The sequence below is a fragment of the Poecile atricapillus genome, chromosome 2, assembly GCF_030490865.1.
Source record: "Poecile atricapillus isolate bPoeAtr1 chromosome 2, bPoeAtr1.hap1, whole genome shotgun sequence".
In the NCBI taxonomy this organism is placed as follows: domain Eukaryota; kingdom Metazoa; phylum Chordata; class Aves; order Passeriformes; family Paridae; genus Poecile; species Poecile atricapillus.
The window spans coordinates 13727000-13750242 of record NC_081250.1 but is presented as its reverse complement, the minus strand read 5'-3'; the positions used below and the strand labels follow the sequence as shown (position 1 = coordinate 13750242).

The 23243-nt window shown below is 38.0% G+C and overlaps 1 protein-coding gene across 15 annotated transcripts in view; it reads right to left on the bottom strand.

Moving 5' to 3' along the window:
* Positions 1-23243, bottom strand: part of PARD3 (par-3 family cell polarity regulator) — a 446575-nt gene that overhangs the window by 255364 nt on the left and 167968 nt on the right. For all 15 annotated transcript variants that reach the window (XM_058830950.1, XM_058830956.1, XM_058830954.1 and 12 more), the window contains exon 4: positions 10928-11106. In XM_058830950.1, coding sequence (XP_058686933.1) covers positions 10928-11106 — 179 coding nt within the window. The remainder of the gene's footprint in view (positions 1-10927; positions 11107-23243) is intronic.

Here is a 23243-nt window from a genome sequence, read left to right as displayed (position 1 = left end):
GTTTCACCTCCTAAATGCCTGAAGTGTGGCAAATTTTGGTTGCTTATTTAAAACGAAACTACACAAGACAGCATTACAACAGGGGTAAAATACACTGAAGACCTCTTCGAAGTAATTCTCTGAAAGACAAATCAAAAATGCAAAGCAAATTCTCACTTTAATTATTTCTACAGCAAATAGCCCATGTGTCCTTTAGGACTGTCACTAAGAGAGATCATTTTGGGCACTAATCATTTTTTGCTATCCAGTCTTTCTCCTTGTATCCTATGCATTTTGGGAAAGGCTGCTTGTTTGTTTGGTTTAGTTCCTTGTGATGGCCTCGGACTGAGACAGGATTTGTGATGAGAAATGAAGAAAAAGACTTTTTTTAGTCTTTTGAGGTTGTTTCACCTGAAACATTTTGGGCAAATGCATGTCAATAAGGGCAATTATGGTTGAATCACTGTATAGGTTATAAGGGTTGTCCTTCTTTCTTTTAATGCTCCACTATGACCACATTAGACCCTGAACAATTTGGTGTAACTCTCAGACAGGGTGCTAAAAACTGTAATTAATTATAAAAACATTCACACAGTTTCTGTAAGTAACTCTGTCTGATGAAAACACCTGTTTATAAATGAAATAATATACACACCCATTTTCCATGCTGTCTGATGGTCTAGCAAATAGATTCCTGGAGTTTTTTATTTGGTTGAAGTTTCATGGTTGCTTTTTAACTGAATTTTAGACAAATAAATATGGGATAAGACCAAATGGATCCGCATTACTAAAAACACCAAAACCAAAAAACAAAGAAGGCTGCACAAATAATGTCTATTTTATGTGGAAAATACATTACATATATAAAATTAATTAACCCAAAAGATACATTGCATTAACAGAAATTCCATTAGAAAAAAACCCTACTTACACAGACATCAAATCTGGAACTCTTGTCTCTATTAACACAGCATCTTTTAATAACAATTTCTCCCAAATGTCAGTAGTTTACCTCCAAACTAATTGTACCAGTTGTCTTAAGAAACTGACCCTACTGCTTGGGTGAGCTTCCTTTTATTCCCTGTAGATTCAGTTTTCCAAGGCTGCTCTTTTCCTGATGTGAAGAACATGACCCCAAAAGCTACAATAATGCAGATACAGCCCAGCCATTTAGCGGAGAGAAGGAATGAATTACAGTCACCCAGTATCACAAACCTTTGATCTGAGGCCACTCTCCAAGGAGTACAGTAAAAGAGGACTCCCACATTAAAGAATTACCACAGCTTCATGCCTTCTGTCAGCTCTGACCCCAGAACATGGGTCATTTCCAATGGGTAAAAACTGATTTGGAGAAGATACAAATATAATAATCTAATAAAGAGCTCACATGCCCTATTTATGGTGAAAATAGATGAGAAGAATGACCACTCCATATTTATTTGGATATTTTCAAATTGGACTTGTCTCAGAAATGACCCTCTGTGTATAGATCCATGAAAGGAATTAATGTATTATGCTTCTAAAAGAGCTCATTAGATGCCAACAAGGAAAAAAGCAATTGAAAAGCCAGTCTTCTGCTTAAGTTCTATCACCTTACATTCAGAAATTTCCAGAGTTGTGCTATTCCAATTTATATATTCCATGTTATCCTTTGACTGACAAGCCAGGCCTGACCTTAAAAAAAAGCAGTAACTATGGGCCATGATAAACAGTTTTCTGTGCAAGTGGTGTTATATGTAAACACTCAGTGTTGAAGAATATGGGCTAAATTAAGAGTATACTAAAAAACACGACACTGCCTATCCAAAACATTCTGTTGATCTCTCTTGTTTACAACACAAAAATGAAAAATGTCATGATCTCTGCACATGCACATGCAAAGCCGGAAGTTTCCAAACAGTGTGCACTATTATTTCTCAGATGGAGGGACAGGAAAGAAGCTGCTTCTTCCTTTCACTCTTTACTTATTAATTTCCTAATAAACCCCCACAAGGGATAATGCAAAGACACTCAAATAACATGCAGCAGTTCATATTCAGAAATTATAATTCAGAAACTGGCTTTTATTTCTGTAAGCGTAACTAAAAAGACATGGCTTTCCACAGTTCCATTTTCGAGAAAAACAAATGAACCGGTTAAGTTAAAGTGCCATGAAGCTACAGCTCTGATTCCTCTACACATTATATGCAGAAAACCATTTCCCCTTCTACTATTTTTCATTCAAGTAAATATTCTCTTTTCCTGTGCCACTTTAAAGGCATCTGAAGAGTTTTCATGTACCTATACATGAACCTATATAGGTACTGTTTAAATGCAATAATATAATTATGCACAGTCCTGCCATTTTCACCAGATATCTGCTTTTGTACCCAAATTTATATGTTTTATGCCAATTTGGATTTAGAGAAAATACAGTTTGTGAAGTTGTTTGTTTATTTTAAGTGTTGACATGATCCATTTTATTTCTTGGGCGAGCCAAGAAATTAAAGAAGGGGAAAAAAAGCTGCTAATTAATTAATTTCAAAGCAGTCTCTGAAAATAGGATTTAATAAATAGAATGCCAATATTAAATATACTTGAGAAGCTAAGAGAAACAGGAAACAAGGTGATACAGGAAACTTCATGAAGACCTTATATTTAGATCTTGAAATTTAGAATATCTTATAAACTACCAGCAGTAGCCTTTTAAGTGTTGAGTAGACGATTTTAGTTGGCCATATCACTAAAATGCTGCAACTGGCTGTCTGTATGTTTGGAAACTTGCATCTGATGTTCTGAAATGAAGAAATGAGGCTGGGATATGGGGTAACCAGTCTGTCTTCTCCAACTAATGGATTTTCCCCTTTCCTCATTACATTGGCCAGCTTGGAGAGGAGCAGGTTTTTAAGGTCAGAAGCACAAAGGCAATGTCCCAAACCTGCGGTACCTTCACACACGCCCAACCATTCCTCGGTGTCACCCACACCACTGCTCTCCTCCATGTGGGATTATATGGACCAGGAACCCCACTGGGCTCCCAGCAAAGCATCCATCACCTCATCCAACTTGCCAATTCATTTCAGAATTGGCCAGAATTCCTCCCAGGATCTGTGGAGAAAAGCCTAGAGAGGAACCAGGCCAGGGGCTTGTAGCAGTGTTTCACTTTTACCTGAGTTTACAGCAGCACACACACCCTCGGCTACTTGCAGTCTCACTGATCTTCCTCACACTGAAAAGCTTCCCAATTTTTTTCATCTTATGGATTTAGCTTTTGTCCATGTTTCATTTACTTCACATGCTCAGCAGGCAATGTTCTTAAGTTGGACATCTGTATATAAAAGCTGAAGAGTTTGTTTATAAAGAGACAATAAAACTAGATGGTAGCACACAATGATCAACCCACCAGGCTGTGAAACAAAACCAGGGTAAGTGACCTCTGTTTCAGCCTCAAAATTAGTCAGAACAGAAATAAGTGCAAAAGGTGATTATGAATTCCTGTATTTACTGGAGCTGATTTTCCCCATTAACTAAAGATTAACATCTCCTCCCCACCCTTACTACTCCTTTGCACTGATTAGTTCCACATATGACTGAATTTTATTCTTATACTGCTTGGCTGCCTTGCCTTTATTCATTGCTAGATGAGATAAGTTAATTTAAAAATGCAACAAATTTAGCAAAAAATGATGAAATATTCACTGTTTAAAACTTGCAGGTTCACGCCTGAAGACTGCTGGGTAGCACAGCCTGCAACCTGAATTGTACTTTAAATTTCTTCTTGCTAGCTACACATTCAGCCAAAACCCAAACATGCTTTGCACCAATACACAACTTCATAATCAGAAAGCAAGACAGACAAATATTTTAATCTGCAAAAGCTCTTGAATGACAAATGTATATAGTTGCATGGTTGTAGGTTATAACAAAATAGATGAAAGCAGGTCAAAACACAGATACAGCTATTACCAAGAAACATACATGTGCTTCTAACCTTTGAAAATAAAAAAATCCACTAAACCTGAACATCTAACTCTTGGAGTTTTTTTTAAACTTACTCAATCTTTTATAAACCTACTCTTTTAGGTCCAGTCTTTCACCCTCAAACCAAGGGAGAGCTGCAAAAACATAAAAAATTAAAACCAATAGAGACAAACACTTAAACATGGGAATTTACAAAGTACACCCTCACTTAGAAGAATGGCAGAGGAAAAGTCTTCAGTCTTATCCTATACCATGTACTTGAGAGCTTTGTGTTTTCAGTATAGCTTTCAGTGGCTCCCAGAGAGGTGCTGTACACTGCATTTACTGAAGTGAAAAGACAAACAACCTGTGCACATTCCACTGCTCCTTTATCACGAGCAAGAGACTCACTCATCCTGACCCTCCTTGGCACTCCCAGCTCACGATGCAGCACCATGTCCCCCCACCTATGGAGCAGACATTGCTCACCCAGACATTCCTCACCCATCACTCAGAGCGAGACATGGGATGGCACCGCACTGGGACACAAATACATATCCTTCCCACGTTACTGATGAAAAACAAAGGCAGTGTGCTTAACAGACTTGCTCAGCCTGAGAGCAGAAGTGGAAAAAACTCACCAGCTCTCAGCTCTTGCACTGATACCCATCTCTTTAGGGGAACAGAGAGATTTGACAGATGGGCATCCACGAATGGATGACTTGGAGCAAAAAGAGGTAAAACAACAAAGGAGATGGAGAAAATTACACCTTCACTTCAGATTTATTGATTTTGTTGTTGGCTTTTTCCCTGCTTAACATGTGGTCATGACTGACTTTTGAATGCCAACGGCTGAATCCTGTCCATGTACACAGTCCTCAGCAAACAAAACAGCATACCATCAAATGAGGAACACTGGCTGATACGTCTGTGCACTAGGCAAGGAATTTTCACTTTATGTCTCTTATTCCCAACCTACCAGTGAAGATAAGAAACATAATATTTGTTCACACATTTTCAAATTCTGGAATTTTGAGCTCTTTCATAGAGTTTTCATTGCATTAAAATATCACCAGCTACTCTGCTGAAGACAGTCAGACAATTCTTCATGGTATTCACGAAAGCACCTGAGGCAAAGGGCACATGAAGAAATATGAATTATTCCATCAAAACATAAAAAAAAAACTTTCCTATTCTGAGAATGATCGAACACTGGAAGAGACTTCCCAGAAAGGTGGTGCAGGCTCCATCCTTGGAGATATATATATACTCAAAAACCTGACTGGACACAGACCTGAGTAACCTGCTCTAGCTGACCCTGCTCTGACCAGGCAGGCTGGACTCAACAATCTCCAGAGGTACCTTCTAACTTCAGCTGAACTGTGATTCTGTGGAAGTCATGAATTTTACACACCACCCAGGACAGAACAACACATATTTAATTGATTTCATATTGCACTCTCTTTAGGTACAATTCCTTTAAACTATTCAATCACCATGCAACAAGCTGCCAGGAACAAGTTACTATTACAAAGGAAGAAAACTGATGTATGTAACTTCTATTTTCTTGACTTTCCATTAATCGCATCTCTGTAATATTTTACATATTAAAGCACTTAATTTCACCGCCTGTTGATAACCCACACTCATTCTCCCTCCCTCTCAGTCTGTGCAATATCACATCTGAAATGATAAAACTCATGACCATCTCATTGGATAGGAAAAAAAACCCTGCTTAAATATACCTGGATGAAGAAATATTCATGGCTATTGAAACCCTCGGAACTTCTGTTTAAAACATTGCATTTTTACATCAAAAGCAGGAAGCTGTATTCATCATGTGGGGGGGGGTTAAAAGCCCTCATGACAGAGATGCCAGGCTCTTTGCAGATATCCTGAACTTCTCCTTAGCAGATTCATCTATATTACATCTGTATTGTTTACCAGGTACACCACCTCCCTTCTGAAGGAGTCAAAAGCAGACACTAAAGCTCTCAGGAAACATCAGCAACACTTTGGTCTCTGGCTCCCAGAATGATGCCCAGTCTTTTAGTCCACAACCTTTCCTAGTTAATTTAATAGGTTTACACTCTGCCATTTAAACTTCCTGGCTATAAAAGGGCACCAACACACAATTCTAATACAGGGCTCTTCAATCCTCTGAATTATACTTAAATTCTTAAATTAATGTCTTCGTTGACAGTGACAGAACAAACTTCACACTAAGGTGTGTTTAAAAGGACTTCAAAGTAAATTAAACTAACTTTCACTTTTAATTTGATTTTAAAACTGAAATACCATTCTTGTTGAAATTTTTTTTAAAATGTATGCATGCTTTTCTCCTATCTAAACATATTTCATTAGAGAATTTTTTTCATTCTGTTTACAAAAAGAATTAGAAAGTATTGCATCTTTCACATAAATATAAAACCCAGCAACCCAGAAATCTGAAAATTTGTACTCATCAATCTCAACCCACAGGAACAGCAAAACTCCTGCATCAGGAGATATGGGAAACACAGTGTTTTGCAGGTGAGGTAATTGATGCTAGATGAGACTTAGAGCACTCACGTGAAGTTTCAAATTCTTTCTCTGCCATTTACAGAGCCCAAAAAAATTAGGTTGCCAAGTAGGAAGAAAGCATATCCCAGAAAAAATTATTATTCCTACAGGGCACAATGATATTCCACCTCAAAATACATATAGGGACAAACCCATCTAACAACAAAAAAGAAAAAAAATTGGCTGTTGACTAAACAGCAAAGACAAAAAGCAAAGGGAAAAAAGCAATTACAAAATGATGTGCCAGGTATGCTGAGTTATGTGCTTGCTGTTGCTGATCCACCCCACAGAGCACATTGAGTGCCATTTGCTTTGCTGTAGGTGGGTGAACCCAAGAGCCAGAGGCACAGAAGCCCATGCACAAACATTTTTCTCTCTCTTGAGCTCTCTTTTTTAACCTACATTTTCAATTCTTTCTGCTGTACCAATGTTGTTATGTCTGACAGGGCAACATATGAATCAAAATCAGAAAAGTCACAGTGGGAAGTTTGTCATAAGCCTGTTACCCACAGTGTATCCCTGCATTAAGCAAGGCAGGTTAACTAGACAAGCCTGCAGTCTTTCAAAGAAGCAGGATCAGGCAGGTAACTAATTTGTAATGATAATCTGCTTCTCACCACAAATGGAGTGGTAGATTTAAAAAAAAAACACACCGAAAATATATGGGATAATTAATTCACAGTTGCTATAAGATGCAACTTATATATAACTGGTTGTTGTATTTACACTCTTCCGACACTGTAACACAAAATCTAAGGGGAATGAAACATGATTTTCATTTATATACTCACATCTATTAAGGACAGCTAATTAAGCCAATAGGCTTTGGTACTGAATTACTAAGAATGTGATTCAAATCAACAGTTACACAGAAAACAACAATATCAAAAAAGATTTTGCTACAGTGGGAAAAAGCACATATGATATGCTTCAGCTGTGTACAATCTGTTCAGCTGTACAGTTCAATACAATTCAAACAAAATTATACGTTGCAAATCAGGTATTACTCCAGGCCTCTGAGATGAGATTTCTACTTAGAGATTTAGTCTTTTTTCCTTAGAATGCCTCAAGGTAGCAAGAGACAGGATTACGTCAAGCTATGTGTGACTAGGTAATACAGACATGTCTCTTTTACACACACAAAAGTATCTAAAAAATTATTTTAATATTAAGTTTTAAAATAATAAATCCCAAGAAGTGGATTTACCAACGAGAGGTGGTCCGGAGCCAATTTTGTGAATATTTCACAGATAGGAAGACCTATTCATTTGGTTGAAACCATTCATGGGAAGGATAAGCTCAGGAATGACCTAGCTAAGTACAGTTAACAGCACTACAATAACTTGTAAATAATCAATAATTCTGCAAGTAAATTAGTACCTTGGGACAAAAACCCACTTGGTTTCCAGTTGCTCTTCAAGGTGAAAAACACAGAAAGTAGAAATTTCATGAGATTCCAATTCTAATGATACAGAGCATATTATGATATCCTGATAACAAAAAAGATGTTTCTTTACAACAAGATGATTTGAAAAATGGATGAGAATGCACACCCCGTTTAGGGCAAGGATTTCATATCACAACATTTTACTTATTGTAACAGAAATGCATCTCAAGTTCAACACACATCCTAATCTTTGCAGGACCAACTCAAGTCCCTCCAAAGCATACTCTGTCCCTCTCTGGTCATTCTCTTCTTAGGGCCACAGGAGATGTTGGTGTCTCATTTCATTTTTTCTAGTAACTACAGGCAGCACTACAGTTACAGTAGTAGGATCCTACAAGCAGCCCGTATTTTTGCTCTTCCCCAGCACCCTTTTCCCTTTCTGTTTGCCCAGAACTGCTGGCATATGTCCTGGCTCCTCACAGCCTTCTGTGCATGGCAGCACTCTCACCCCTTCACTTCATCTCAGCTTGGGCATCTGCCCGTTTTCCTGACATTCCAAATTTTTCATACCCAAAATGAAACAAACACCAATAAGATGTCCTCTCTCACTTGTCCCTGAGAAATAAATCCCTTCTGCCAGACACATACAGCTTTCCCTGTGCTAATTCCTCCAAAAATTGGACAGGGTTTCTACCTGTCAATTATTTCTCTTTAGAGGTGACGGGCTGAAAGTAATGTCACTTCTTAGAGTCAGTAGGTGGATGAAGCTTTTGGCAATTCTCCCAGAAACCCTTTTCATGTTTCTGCAAGATACTGCTGGGGCAAAGTTGCTAATCTACAACTGTGCTGCAAATCTCAGCCCAAGAACATATGTTCTTGTGCTGTCAAGAAAGAGAACTGCAGTGAAAACATTACATAGTGCCAACCACTCACAAAAGATATATGGGTGCTCAAACCCAATGCGCTGAGCAGAAAATTAAGATTGTTCTCATTGCTTTTCTCAAAATGTCTGTGTCATCTATAATCAATGAAACAGTCTGGAACAAAGCACAGCCATCTCTTTGTTATCCGAGTAGCTGAAGAAAACAATCTAACATAAGAAAAGTACTAAGGACTTGTTATAGCTCAAATAACACAAATACATTTGTAAAAATTCGTTGTTAGTACTTTGGTAAGACATTGGTGACAGGGACTTCAAAAATGCTGCCAATTAGAATAATAACACAAATGAAATTGTTGCTAATACTGTGAAAGGAAATGAGATTTTTTAATACTCATTCTTAAGAGAAATAGGATTGGCTATAAAATCTTGACTCACATGAAGAAATCAAGACACTGAAAACAGAAAAAAATCAGTCTAGCATAAATGAACTCAGGATTAATTCATAACACACATTGCATAAGCAATTATTTAATTCCAGATGTTTACTGCATCTTATCTATTAAAAATAGTGATCTGCTCTATTCAAATTATCAACATATAGAGTGTTCAAAATTATAAAAGAAAATATCATCATCTACAATGTAACTTCAGTTCTTTCCAATCCTCTTGATTTCAATGTTCTCTGGTGCCTTGCTTCCCATCCCTACATGAGGTCATATGCATTCCTTTCCAGTTTGGTCACCATGCTCCAATAGACATGAAATATTTTCACAAAAATCAAAAGTACGTGCTGAATAACTAATGATGCAAGGAGACTAGTGTGAAAGATTAGTTGCTGCTCAATTTTCTCCAATTTCTGCTAACTTCAGACACTCAAAGAAATCTGATTATGCTATGTATAGCCCTTCATATCCATGCTTTGGAGTAACAAAGTGTCATCTCATTATCATTTCACAAAAATTAACTGAAAATGTTAATACTTCAAATGGATTAGATTATCATCTTTCTTCTCTGAATCAGAATAGCATAAAACACATATTTACAAAGCAGCACACACTTCTGTGCCACACCAGTGACAGAAAACATACTATAACATACTATAAACATACTATAACCTGCCTGAAATCCTGATCAAGCAGAAACCTAACAATACCAAGTTAAACTGACACCTCTGCATGAGCAGGGACCTCCATGCCTATGAGCACTGAGCTTTTATGGATTCTTTTGAAATGACCAAAGGCCCAGTGAAAATAGTTTGGTTCATTAGCAGTATATAAAGACTTCTTTATTTAGGGTGTGTGAATCCTGACTGCTGAGAGTTAGTCTGCATTTATACAACGCAGAGTTAACAGGAATGAGGGGAAAACAATAAAAGCTATAATAAACTGCATATTTTCCACAAGGACTTTGCACTGTATAGTCAGAATGGCAACCAAAAGTGCAACATTATTTTAAAATTACTCATATTTTTTAGAAAATATACATTTTTCTTTCTGAGTTTGACTGCAAGTTACCATTACAATTATGGGCAATGTAGGATCTGTACAAAAGGGCATGATTCTTCTGATTTTTTTAATATTGCACTGAGAGGACCACTTCTTGCTGACTTCTCTAGCAAATAATGCAATTCATACAGAGATACTGAAATCAGTGAAAAAAATGAAGGGAAAAATACACAACATTCCACTGTTTTATTTTTATGACTGTTATCAAGGAGAGAACTAATTTGCAATTTGTGTTCTGTATTACTTGCAGAGCCTCAGAAAGTACAAATTAGCAATGCTGTGTTAGCAAAACAAACCTGACCAGCTGTGGGCATGCAGATTATTCACTGACATTAGGCCTTCTACAGAGATCAGCACAAATTATTATAGATATGGCCTACTAGCATTAAGAAAAAGTTGAAACCTAAAAACATTGCAGAATAGTGAGTAATCAGAGATTCAACTACAGCTAAGGGCAAAACTCAAGTTTTTAGAGTCCCTGCTACGGTTACCACCAAGATTCCACAAAGGGCAGAACACTTGCGATTCAAACACTTTGCTGCTGCTAATGGGGTTTGGTGGACAAGGTCAGAAAACACAGGTTTAAACCAGGAGCAGATAAGGGAAGCAGAAAACAATTCAAGATTCATGCACATTTATAATTTATTTACTAAGAGGGAGACAGAAATATACCTTTCTTTCATGAGCACTGGGCACACCAGGGGTGTTCTGCTTGAGGAAGCCTGCTGTTGTGGACCACCTGGTAGGGTTTTTCCGAGAAGGCTCTTCTGAAGAAAAATTTGTGTCACTCACAGAGGTTGAGAGGCCAATCAGTGCAGGGTCACTACTACGTCGGACATGGAGAGGCATATCTGAAGAATAAAACAGACAGTAAATAAACACTGACTAGATTTAAAACGTTTTTGACAAAGGAAAAATATTTTTTCAAGCTCTGGAAGGGTGGCTGCAACTAAATGTGGTTTCACAGAGTAAGGAGTTATTGACCTCAGCATAGCTCCTCAAGGACAAGGTCTGTTCCCTCAAAACCACAGCCTTGCGCTTGGCCGCATAAGGAGAAAATGAAGAGAAAACCAACCCCTTTGAACCAAGCACAGTTCAGTGACTTTCCAAGCACAAAGCTATCTGCTGGGTGTCATGGAAAATAAAGAGATGCAGCACAAGCTTGAACAATCAGGAGGTTACGGTGGCATACAAGTATCTTAAAGAGTGAGTAGCCAAAACCTGGTGGCAAAGTAAGGGGTGGACTTGGACAACGCGTCCCCCACCCCACTGGCAGGGCTGCAGTCTGGGCACTGCTAGCACAAAGTGCTGCCAGGAAGCTGCAGGCCAGCCAAGGCAGCCTCCTGACCTTCTAAAATATACTCTGCATTTCTTTCTCAAAACTTAGGGAGGAGACTGCATTCCTCCTTTGCCTCTTCCTGACAGCTCAAACAAGATCTGTGCTGATTTACCCTGATTCCCTTAGCCTTCCTTAGCTGGCACGACTGATAGGAGAAAAATATTTCATTAGTAAAAAATGATGCAGCAGGAAGGTAGACAGATTGGAAAGAAATAAGGTTTTTTTTCTTAATATATTTAGAGGTCACATCCATTTTGGAAACTTTAATGGCACATTAAAGTTAGTTTATTTTGAAGTACAGCCTAATTCTTTCCAATTTCATTTATTATCCTATAGCAAATACCCACACATCTATCCTCTCCTTGCCCAAACAGAAGTTTCACTACCCAAATTTGTGACCTCTTCGTACTCTCCCACTCAGCATCAGAACAGAGAGGCTCTGATTTATCAGTTTTATTTCTCTTTATTGTAGCACTGGGAAGTCTGAATGCAAAGTGCAAAGAAAAAAGGTGAAAGCAATGGCACCTAAGCAGTTGAGTCAGTGGGAAAGGCACAATGGGCAACAGCTGAGAATAAAAACCAGGACTTAGGTTTTAATGCTTTGATGAAACAGTTCCCAAGGAAACTGAGGGTGCATGTCTGGCAATACTAACAGGAAAACACAGCGACAGGAATCGTTTGTTAAATGACTTGTCTCAATCTTGACAATAGCTTCATGTTAATGTTACATTTAATAATATTAAAGAATCTTATTTTGCAGGGCATTATGAAGACACTGAGAAATACAGTAAGTCATGCCACATAATGAAAACATGTGAGGTTTTTTTAATCTGCTAGGACTCCTGCTGCTGAGATACAAACAAGTGTTACATGACCAAACACCAAAACAGTCAATCTAGTTCATGTTCATTCTGGTAAACAATAACAAAGAATTAATGTGGGTTTTTTCCCCACAACCATTGTAATATTTCTCTCTTTGCTTTCATTTCCCTTTTTTTTTTTTGTTAATTTTCATAACAAAAGGTAATTTCCAGCAAATAAAACATTTTCTTTTATAAATATGTAGACACATATTTATAGATATGCATGTAAGTGCATAATGGAATTAGAATTAATTAAAGGAATATTTCATATTCACTAATCATGGGGAAAAGTATTAATGGTCAGAGTTAAGTCTACTAAGAATTTGACTTCTCAGTACATATTCACAGACACTAATAGAGGGTTTTTCTTTGATTGCCTGGTTTCCAATACTTCAGCTTTCATGAAGCAGCTGAAGGCAAAGCATCTCCTTTTCCCCTCGATGGCAACCACACAGACAGTGCCCTATCAAACCACAGGAGATCTCTGAGCAGAGGTGGCTCAGCTGCAGCCCCAGCAGTGCCCCAGCACACAGGATGAAGTGACCCCCTCCCAGCAGTGCCCGTGCTGCTGGCACAGCCCTGAACACACACTCTCCTTTTATTAGATCAGCCTGAGCCAAAAAGGGGCTCTGTAGTATGTAGTGCCACTTAAGAAAAATACCAATCTATATTTGTTCCAAGCAGCAGCCCGTGCATATTATCATGTTTGCCTTCACTACCCACCCCACAACAGAGAATTACAATTTTCAAACATGAGTTCACTTGCTCCTTATGCTTGTATGTCTATATATAAGCACGGTGATAGCAAAATGTTCTTGTATTTTTACACTTCTTCTTCAAATTGCTTGACAAAACAAAAGTTCAGTTGGGTGAACTTCTGCAAGAAGAGAAGCCAAATTGCCAACAAAGAAAGAAAGGAAATCAAGCCAGCATTTCTGGAGAGGAGCAAGCCATTAACTCTGCCTTGGCTTTTGCTTTGTAGTGAAAACCTGACAGTCTGCACAATGATGAGTAGAGACTCTTCAAAATACAGGTAGTCAATTATACATTGGAATTCCCAAATATTAATATGCCTTGGAGAGAATATGAGAAGCTTCTCTACAAAATTGACTCAGATGAGCCACCTTTAGTATGATTAGTTTAATAAGTTTAGCTTTTAAGATGTTTTCAGACGTTTACTGAACATTTAATCAAATCTTAGGAAAAAAAAGAGTATTTGTCAATACAAACATACAAATGATCTTTAGACTACTCTTATGGAAAAGGTTCCATACTTAAGGAGAAGTGATTTGTTTTACAAAGCAAATTTTGCAATAAAGTGTATTATATTGAAGACAAAAACTTGCATGTGTTTAATCTATGTATTTCCCAAATTAACAAGAAATTTAAACATGTCATAATTTTTTTTACTACTGAAAGGGGACAGACACACAGATCAGGCTCTAATGCATGCTGCTTAGAAATGGTCAATAGGTCTTAATCCAAGAACTAAACCTTGTTCACACAATGTTAACCACAAGCTGTAAACATCATCTCCTGCATTCTCTTCAGTTCTGTTCTGAGAGACTGTTCTAACCTGGGTTTGATACTCTCCATTAAAACAACATAAAAGAATATATTGAACAGATTTTTTTTTAACCGATATATTGTTGACTACAATCCTCTAGTTTACAGAATTTGACTAGAATTTATAGATTTGAAGAGGATATACTGTGAAATATTAAAAGGAAAATCAAAGGAAAGGAACTTAATAATTAAACCACAAGATAAAGTACGCATGGGACCAATGCAATGTCACTGATTCCAGGATGATGGCTGATACTGTTTGAAGTCTGTGGTTTCTTTGAAGAGTGGATAAAACAGCAATGAACTCTAATCACAAGGCTTCAAATTCTCTGTGGCACTAATGCACTGTAAATATTGATTTGCTTCTGCAGCTAAGGTGCCTTTTAAATAAGCACTTGAAATGGTAAATCTAATAATGAATTACAGGAAGTTTTAAAAGTCTAAGGAATAAAGAAAAATTAAATTAAAAATCCTGAAAGTTACCACTAACTCAGTTCTTGAGCCATATTCAAGGACTTGAAGTATTCAACCAAGAGTCAACTTCAGAAAGAATTATGTTGACAGAGAATCCCATTAAGTTATGTATATAGCCAGAATTCTTCTAGAAAATGGTTATTTGTAAGAGAGATCCAAGCTGTATAACAAAATGCTCACATTCATAATAATGAAATTCTGACTGGAAGTCTCATTTTATTAAAAGCAACAGCAGTTTCACTATAAATTATAAAAAAAGCCAATACACATTTTATAACCATCTTTAAATGTAAGGAACACAGAGTTGTGCCTTCCCTTCCTGCCAGCAATTCCATTTTTATTTTAAAAGGGTCATCACCTTCTCTGATTTTCAAATATGCTCACGAGTGAAAGTATTTGAGGATCTGGCAAATTTCATCCATAAAGCTGAGTATGTCACCCTGCATGCAGGCACTCAGCACAATGGATGGTAGTCCCCCAGAGCAAAGCTAATATATACCTTCCCATACCAATTTCCTCTTGGATGTCAGCTTAGAGGGCATGACTAGAAAAATACATAGTTATATTTATATAGCATGGCCATAATAATTTTACTCTGTGAGGGTTTCAACTGCTGCTTTGGACCCCCTGTGCCACTGTGCAGTTTGTGCAATTTGGTGTGTAGTGGATTTAAGGCACAGAAATGAAAAAATTATCTTAGATTTCTAGCCATCTCACACAGACCATCAGGCATATGACAGATGAGCAGAAGAGGATTTTTTTTTTTTTCCTCTCCACACTCTAGGAGACATCTCTGGGAAAATGAAAAATCAGTAAAACCAAAAAACTCTGTGGGAAATAATAGCTTTTAACCAAAAAAAGGTTAGACAGAGTTCCTGAAGATATGTATGCACATCAGGGTGCACTGTATACTCAAGACAAAAACAGATCCTACGTCAAAAAACTAGTCTGGGAATGGGAGATAGAAATTGAACAGCTTTGCTGTCTCCACCACCCATCCAGCTCGTCATTCTGCTCAAATCTTCATCTGGAGGCCAAGAGAAAGGATGAATTAGGGTCATCCTGGAGATGAGGAAAGCAGGACTGCTTCTTTCAGCTTGAAGTACTTGGAACTACAAGCTAAGGCTTTGTCTATATTTAATTGAAATATCTCTTCAAAAATATTTAGATTAGCCTTGAGTTTCACACTCCAGCACAGCTCCTGGAGTTCTGGTTGCAATTTCAGTAGATTCAGTTAATCTCCTTGTTCCACTCAGTTGGACACAGCAAGAGCCAAACACCTCCTATGACATTCAAAAGCTCAAATCCCCGTATCAGTTCAACTTTCATATTTGCAAACCTCTAAAGACAAGGTGATGGTAACCTCCAAAGACCACTGAATTTGTTCTAGACTTCACTATGAACAGACGAAAAACAGTTGGAGACAAAAAACAGCTGATTGTGAACTTATCTACAAACTACATTAAACTCTAGAGCAGCTAACATAAGCCAGCACTTCTCTACAAGATTAACAAAACAGTGCAAATCAAATGTAGGCATCTTGAATTAGAAATGGAAAAAAAGAAACCCTAAGCCGTTCCAAGAGGTGAAGAACCACTGCTGGGAAAACAGCACCATCTGTCCTGCAGAAGAAAACAGGCACTCTATAGCGAGATGGCAGCTGGGAGGGATATGGAACAGGAGCACTGCAAAGCTACCACCAGTTGCAGATCTTTTTAGAAACATACTTTTGAACGTCACAGCAAAGGAGGAGGATATTCATATACTTATTTATTTATACAGACACCACCAACTTTCTCCTCATCGCCCAGAGCAGTATTTTTTCTCTCCTGGAATCCATTAAAAAAAAATAGTTTTCAGTATTTCCAAATGTAAGAATCTCCAGAATTTGTTTATTTGTACTTTTCTCCCCAAGTTTATCCTCCTGTCACTAGTTACTCCCCTTCCCTTAAAAAACTCTCTTCTCATATGTCACAGACCTCTCAATTCTCCCCTGAACACTGCTACACAGCACATAACCTTTGCCTCTTTTAAGTCTCTATTGCTGTTCATTTTTGTAAATATTATTCCAGTCTTAACTTGTTCAGAAGGCACCCTGAATAGTGTATTTCTTTTATGAAATACCCTCAGTGCTGTTTAAATCCTCCCTGTCATTTTTTGAACTTTGATGCTAATACGTAGTCAACAGTAATCATTTTTGGGTATTTTATTGTCATGGTATCAACCCAGAACATTCACAGAAATCCTAAAACTTCTTCTGTAGTCTCACTTCAGCATCTCTCTTGATAATTAAAGTATAAGTTCAGTTTAGATCAACGTTCCTATACACTAGCTTCTATTTATTCAGGCTGAATCAAACTGTATTCAGTCATGTAGTACATATCTGTTGGGTTATGTATCTTTCCTTCATTCCTGCTATCCTATTTTCCCAGCCTATTAACATCTGGAAATTTAATTAACATACTTTTTACAGTACTGATTCTCCCAGATTTAAAGATGTTAAAACTAAAAGTGACAGGAGGCCTATTGGACAACAATCTCTAGACTAAGATTGCCTCCAACTTTTAAGATTTCTATGCTGATTTTTAATCCATACTGAAGTGATAATGGTCACATTTCAAGACACTTAAATTTCTATCAAATGCTTCAACATTTGCAAATACTACATGAATTACATAGCATTCACCTGCAAATGCCAAGTATTTTGTATTCATGGCTTTCCCTTTCAGAATTACAAGAAAGGTGACACAGTTTAAATAATTAGCATTTCTCTACTTGAAAATATGTTTATGTGTAAAAAGATCAACTTCTAAAATTAATTTTTCTACATTCAGAACTCTTGGTTAAATAACAAGACTTCCACTGCTCTTACAGAGAAAAAAACCCCTTTGTTTCACACAATTCCAGATATTTATAACTACTTCATGTACAAACCAACTGTTTTCAGTTGTTTTTCTAGCAATTCATCGTCAAACAACAGCTTATGTACTTCTCACAGACATATTTTCAATGTTATCAAATACTCTCTGTTTCCTTGTATCTTTAGCTTTAAAATGGCACATTTATAAGCATTTGCACATTAAGCCATGACAAGTCACCATTAGCCTGTTTTCCTCCCAGCACTGCCCCACACAGTTGGAGCTCTGGCAGGCAGCCACACCAGGAGCGGGGCAGAGGCTGGTCCACGGCACTGAAATGCACAGTGTGGTCTGGCAGATGGCAGATGAAGGCAGCAGGTTGTGTCCCCAACCATCACAGAAATGCAGAGAAAAGACAATTGGTTGTGTAAAGCACACAAGCCAAAGCCCACTGCATGCTAGCACACCTTTAAGAAACACAGGACATTATGTTAACATGCCTATGACCAAAACTGGGAGAATGGACAACAGAGGAAAGAACGCAAGCAAGCCACCGGAAAAAAAATTGTGTTACAAAGCAGAAGAAAGAAGAAAAGTCTTTACTTTCCTGGTATAATTTTCAGTTTCTTTTAATGGAAGCTAAGTTTTCCATTTTCCCAAGCATGACTGCTCAATGACTTTGAAATTCAGAAATAAAAAAACAACCTGCCACAGTCATATTTTAATAATGAGTTAATGTTAAATCCTTATCTTGAAAAGCCTTTAAAATAATAATCTTCCTTCTCTTTCTCTAATATTCTTTCTTCTTACTTTTGAATACTAGGATCCAGGAAGAAAATTGTGATTGTACCCTGAAACTCAATTTACTTAGACACTGACTTTTAAAGCTAATTAGAGAAAGATCTTTAAAACTGAAATTAAAATTTAATTACCTTCACCCTCTCCGTCTCTTTTCTCTGGGCTCTTTTCTAAAATGCAAATATCTTTGCATGCCAAAAGAAAAGACAAAAATGTCAGATTTTACAAATGTTCTACTCATCTCTGTCAAAAAATTGTGTTTCAGTGTATTTTAATGAGCTGCAGTCTCAGGTTTTGGGTACATTCTTAGTTTCCTTAAAACATGCTGGATTACCTCTTTACCTACATTCATGCTACTGCTACATATGTAAGAAAAATGTACTTCTGGTCCCCCAGATGCCAAAATTTTTGCAAAAAAAATATGTCTTACTTTTTCAAACAGTTGTGTAACAGTAGGAAACATCATCAAATTTGCTGCTGCTGAAATTATTTTGCTTTCATTAAAGATCATGCTTAGCTAATAATAATATGATTGATATTTAGTTATATTATAATGAAGACACTGTATTACACATCTTCATTCATTCTGCACTGCAAGCAAGAGTTTACAGCGACAGGAACAAATTCCTGGCTGCTTTGAGTTGATAAAACTTCAGCACTTCAGGAAGGAAGCTGGCAGATATTTTTCTTACCACAATTTTGAAACATCCCCTGAAACTTAATGGGAAAATTCCTCCTGTTGCTGAACATAATGCAGTGCTATGAAAACTGTTGATTGTTTATGGTCTAAATGCTTTGGGTAGGCTCAGAAAAGAAGGAAGACGTTTGCAACATTTTCCTAGAGAGAAGAGAAAACATATAGATGCAACAATAGGATTTAGATCGTAACTTGAAGAGCTCAGTTGGGAAGAACAAGGAATGTTATAATGTGTATAATACACAGTACAGTTCTTTCATCAGTGATTTTTCAGTCAGAGAAAACCTGCTGTGGCTGCCAATGTCATGACCCCCTTGTGGCCCCCAGACCACCACTGAGTTTTTATGTGAGGAGGAAAAGGGGTGGGGAGAAGTATAGGACCCTGCAGCACCAGATATGAGGGGTTCAGTACTCCTTGTTAGTCTATGTCCATTTCTGACTTATCAGAGAATAAAGTTTCTTTCAACATCTGCTGCCAACACAGCCTCATACATCACTGCATGACCTCATGTGTGAAGAGAAAATTCCTATGTGGATCATTTGCAGATGCCAAAGAGTTAAACATGCTTAATTGCAATTCAGCAGGTATGTGGGTAATTTGCAAGAGATTTGTCACTACACAAGTCCTTACAAAGCTGGTACTGGAATCTCTCTCCTTCCCTACTCTCCATCAAAACCTAATGCTTCATCCACTGGCTCATGGACTACATCACAAATTGACTTGACAGAAAAGCAAAGGCCTGCATCACCCAGAGGGCTTCAGAGCCTGCAGGTTGTCCATCAGCATCCCCTCTGTGGGAACAGCCCAGTGAAGGAAATCCTACACACCAGCCACTCCCTGGGAAGGAAATTAAAACCTGCAGCATTTCTACCAATGTTCAGAATGGGGGGGAAAAAAAAACCCCAAACTTCTGGATTAGTAAGACATTACGATGGCACCATCACTGAACAGTCTAGTGTGCACACAGGGTATGGTAAATTAAGGGTGGAAGCAGGGATCCTACTGGTGTCTTAATTACGGGAACTATGATAAAGTTACGTATGATGGTTGTTTACCTCAGTTAAATTTTTGAAGCAGTAAGGGAGGAGGCGTTTCTTTGCCAGCCACCAGATGAATGCTCAATTTTTGGAGGTGTCTGGCTGTTAACGTGCTATTTCTCCATGTTTGTGTGGAGAAGTTCCTTGCCATTGAGCAGGCATTTGGCAACCCTCCTATTCAGGCTGGGGTAAGCATGGCTGGCTCCAGCCTTGCTCCACTGCAGAGAAGTTCAGTAGTCATAAAGAACTGAGCTGAGGGGTTTTCTGAGATATAAAAACAATCCTGCATATCACAGGCCACTGTCAAGCTGGAGAAAGCAACGATTTGGGGATATCAGTTCCTGAAGGTGGATCTGAACCTGAGTTACACAAAATCCAGGTAGCTTCATTACAGAAATTATTTACACAGATTTTTAATTGAAGTATATTATGACAACCGAGGAAACTTGGCCACAATCATTTAAAGGGTTAGGGTTGTTGGACAGAAATTATATGTGCATATCTACATGCACAAAATACCAAAAAAATTAGAATGTGAGAAGGAATAGCGTTTATGCACGCTACTGATTTTCCAACACAGCAAACAAAATTTACAACTAACAACAATAGTAAGACAGAGTGAACATAGTCCTGAACATCTATTAAAAAATTACCAACAGCTTCTTCAATTTTAATGGCACTTGCTCTTAATTCCACGACAGAAACATTTACTAGGATTATTAGAAGCATGTTGGTACAATCATGAAACATGCTCTCATTATCAAATGCTCTCATTATCAAATATCTGTGAGTTAATGTTCCACTGAATTCTTACCTGCTGCTGATCATGAAGAAGAGCAAAAATCTCAAGCAGAAGTAGGAAAAGGCCACGTCATGCCACCCCATGTGCTCAGATAAACGATATTTAGCAGAAGGCTCTTCTGCACGCAGGGACTAATACAGCTCAAAGGCAAAGCACAGAGCATAAAGATCTCAAGAATATTATTTTCTGTCATTCAGTTGCAAGTATCAAGCTGAATCCCTACAGACAAATCAAACATTTGCGTGTTTAAGTAATGAGATGAAATGCCACCAACCCTCCTCATCCACAGGGGACACACGGCAGCAGAGCTGCCATGACCATGACATGGGAGGGCAGGTAGTGCTGTTCTCTGCAAGTACATGTGATGCTGTGCCTGACCTTTCACTGGAGTAGGTCAGAGAACCTAGAGAACCTGCAAAGTTTGGTGACTACACAAAACTAATGGTGACCCAACAAGGTCTTTCCAAACACAGAGTGGGGAATAAGAAGCTCCAGCTTCAACAGAACATGCTAAAATCTTCTCATTAATTCTTAATGTTAAAGATCACCTGCAGAAAACTCCGATGTTCCCAGTAGCCAAACAGTAAGCCAATTTAGACTACACTGGAAGCTGCTGTTAAATTGTTCAGACAATGCCCACAGTGGGACAACAACACATAATGCCCACTGTTCTCCACTGGATGACAGACCTTAATTCTTAATGCTTAATTATTTTCTAGATATCTACATATCCCCTTACGCTTTAAAAACATGTCTAATGAACAGGAGGAAACTAGTGCTGCTTGAAGTATGTGCAAAGTTGAGCCTCTTTACATGTACTTTTGAAAGTCCCCTAAAACAACAGAGAGCATAAATTGCTCTCTTTTGGAAATGAAGAATATTTTCTACACCTAAATAAACTTTTGCAATGTCTTTCCCCCCACTGCCTTTTTTTATTTCCCCTCTGCTTTTTGGGTGTTTTCCCCCTGCCACCCCCCACTCCTCTCCTTATACAGCCCTGGAAACATGCAGTTACGCTGCATGCTTAATTATGTGCCTCTCACTCCATTTTTTATTTCACATTGCCAAATCTGAAGAGAGTAAAAAAATATTCCTAAAAGTTCAAAACCAAGAATAAGCCAATAGAAAGAGCTTCAACTGAGGTTCAAAAGGAAATCTTGATACATGAAAGACAGTTCATGAATTTTTGGATCAATGACTTTTCATGCTTGCAGTTGCCAAATTTCATTAGAATTTGTGATTGGTTCTAGCCCAGAGATGAAGATCATCTTTCTTAGTGGAGAAACAGCTTTAGCCAGAACTAACAGAAGATATTTACTGAAATACTATGGTATATACTTCGTGCCAGAATTTGTCAGATTCCCAGCAGCTAACTTTTCCAAGCTGTTTCCACGCTACAAGGCTCCCTTCTTGTCTCATCCTAGAATGTGCTACAATAATTTCAAGTATCTGCATTCAGAGAGGGTACATGAGGTGGACAAATTTTATTTTACAAGATCTATAAATACTTATTGTTATTATTATTATTACTATTATTACTATTCATTTTATGCTATTAAGGAATTCTCATTTCATTTCATTCCTCAAAGGAGATTATTAAAGTAGTTCTTTTTCTGCAGCCCAAAATACATTGATACACTGAAATGAGAAAAAGAGAGGACTACCAGTAGTTTGGTCTTCTTCCATTAGCATGAATAATTGGAGGTTGTTGCTTAAACGTGAAGAATGTCAACAGATTCCAAGGAAAATCAATAGCCCAGGACAGATTATCCTGGAAATGCCCTGCAAGTAGTCAGCTGGACATGAGTACTCTGCAAAACCTCCCACACTCTGCACTCTACACTAAGTAGAAGAAAACATATTGTTACAACTGGTCTGGCAATTTCTGCACCTGAACCCAGACAAGCGCCTTGTGCACTTGTGCGCCTCGCTCTCTCCCAAGACCTCCCTGCAGAAAAACTGCAAGTTAACAAACTATCTAAGGATGGACAGAAGAAAAACCAGGAAAACAAAGGAACTGCAGTTGTTCTAATTCCCATGAGCCCATGGCCAGGGTTGCTTTTCATATGGGCTGATGGACAGAGAGCTCACTGCCCTGAGTGCCACACACCCAGACACAGCCCCACAGTGTCAAGGCTAACAACCTCAGTCCATGGGAAACTGCATCCAGGAGCGAAGCAGGAATATGGAAGGGTCACTCTTGTTCACAAGGGCCAACATGGAGATGTAAAGGAAGAGTTACTTTTCTAGCAAAGTGTCCCAGCTGCACTGGGATACCAGCCAGGACGTAAAGGAGAGCTGCAAGAGCACTATGGCATCCAGTCCTCAGCATCCATGGGCTTCCCCTACCCACCCTGTACCCGCATATCCATAATAACCAAATCTAATAACCAAAAATAAAATTCAGTGTAATAATAATTTTAGTTTAAGTTAATTCTTCACAAAGTCTCTGTGGAATGCAATTCCTCAAAATTTTCCACTCCTCAAAATAAAGTTACTTTGCATTGCCACTAAAAGAAAGCTACAGAGAGAAGAGAACCATCTCCTGTACTG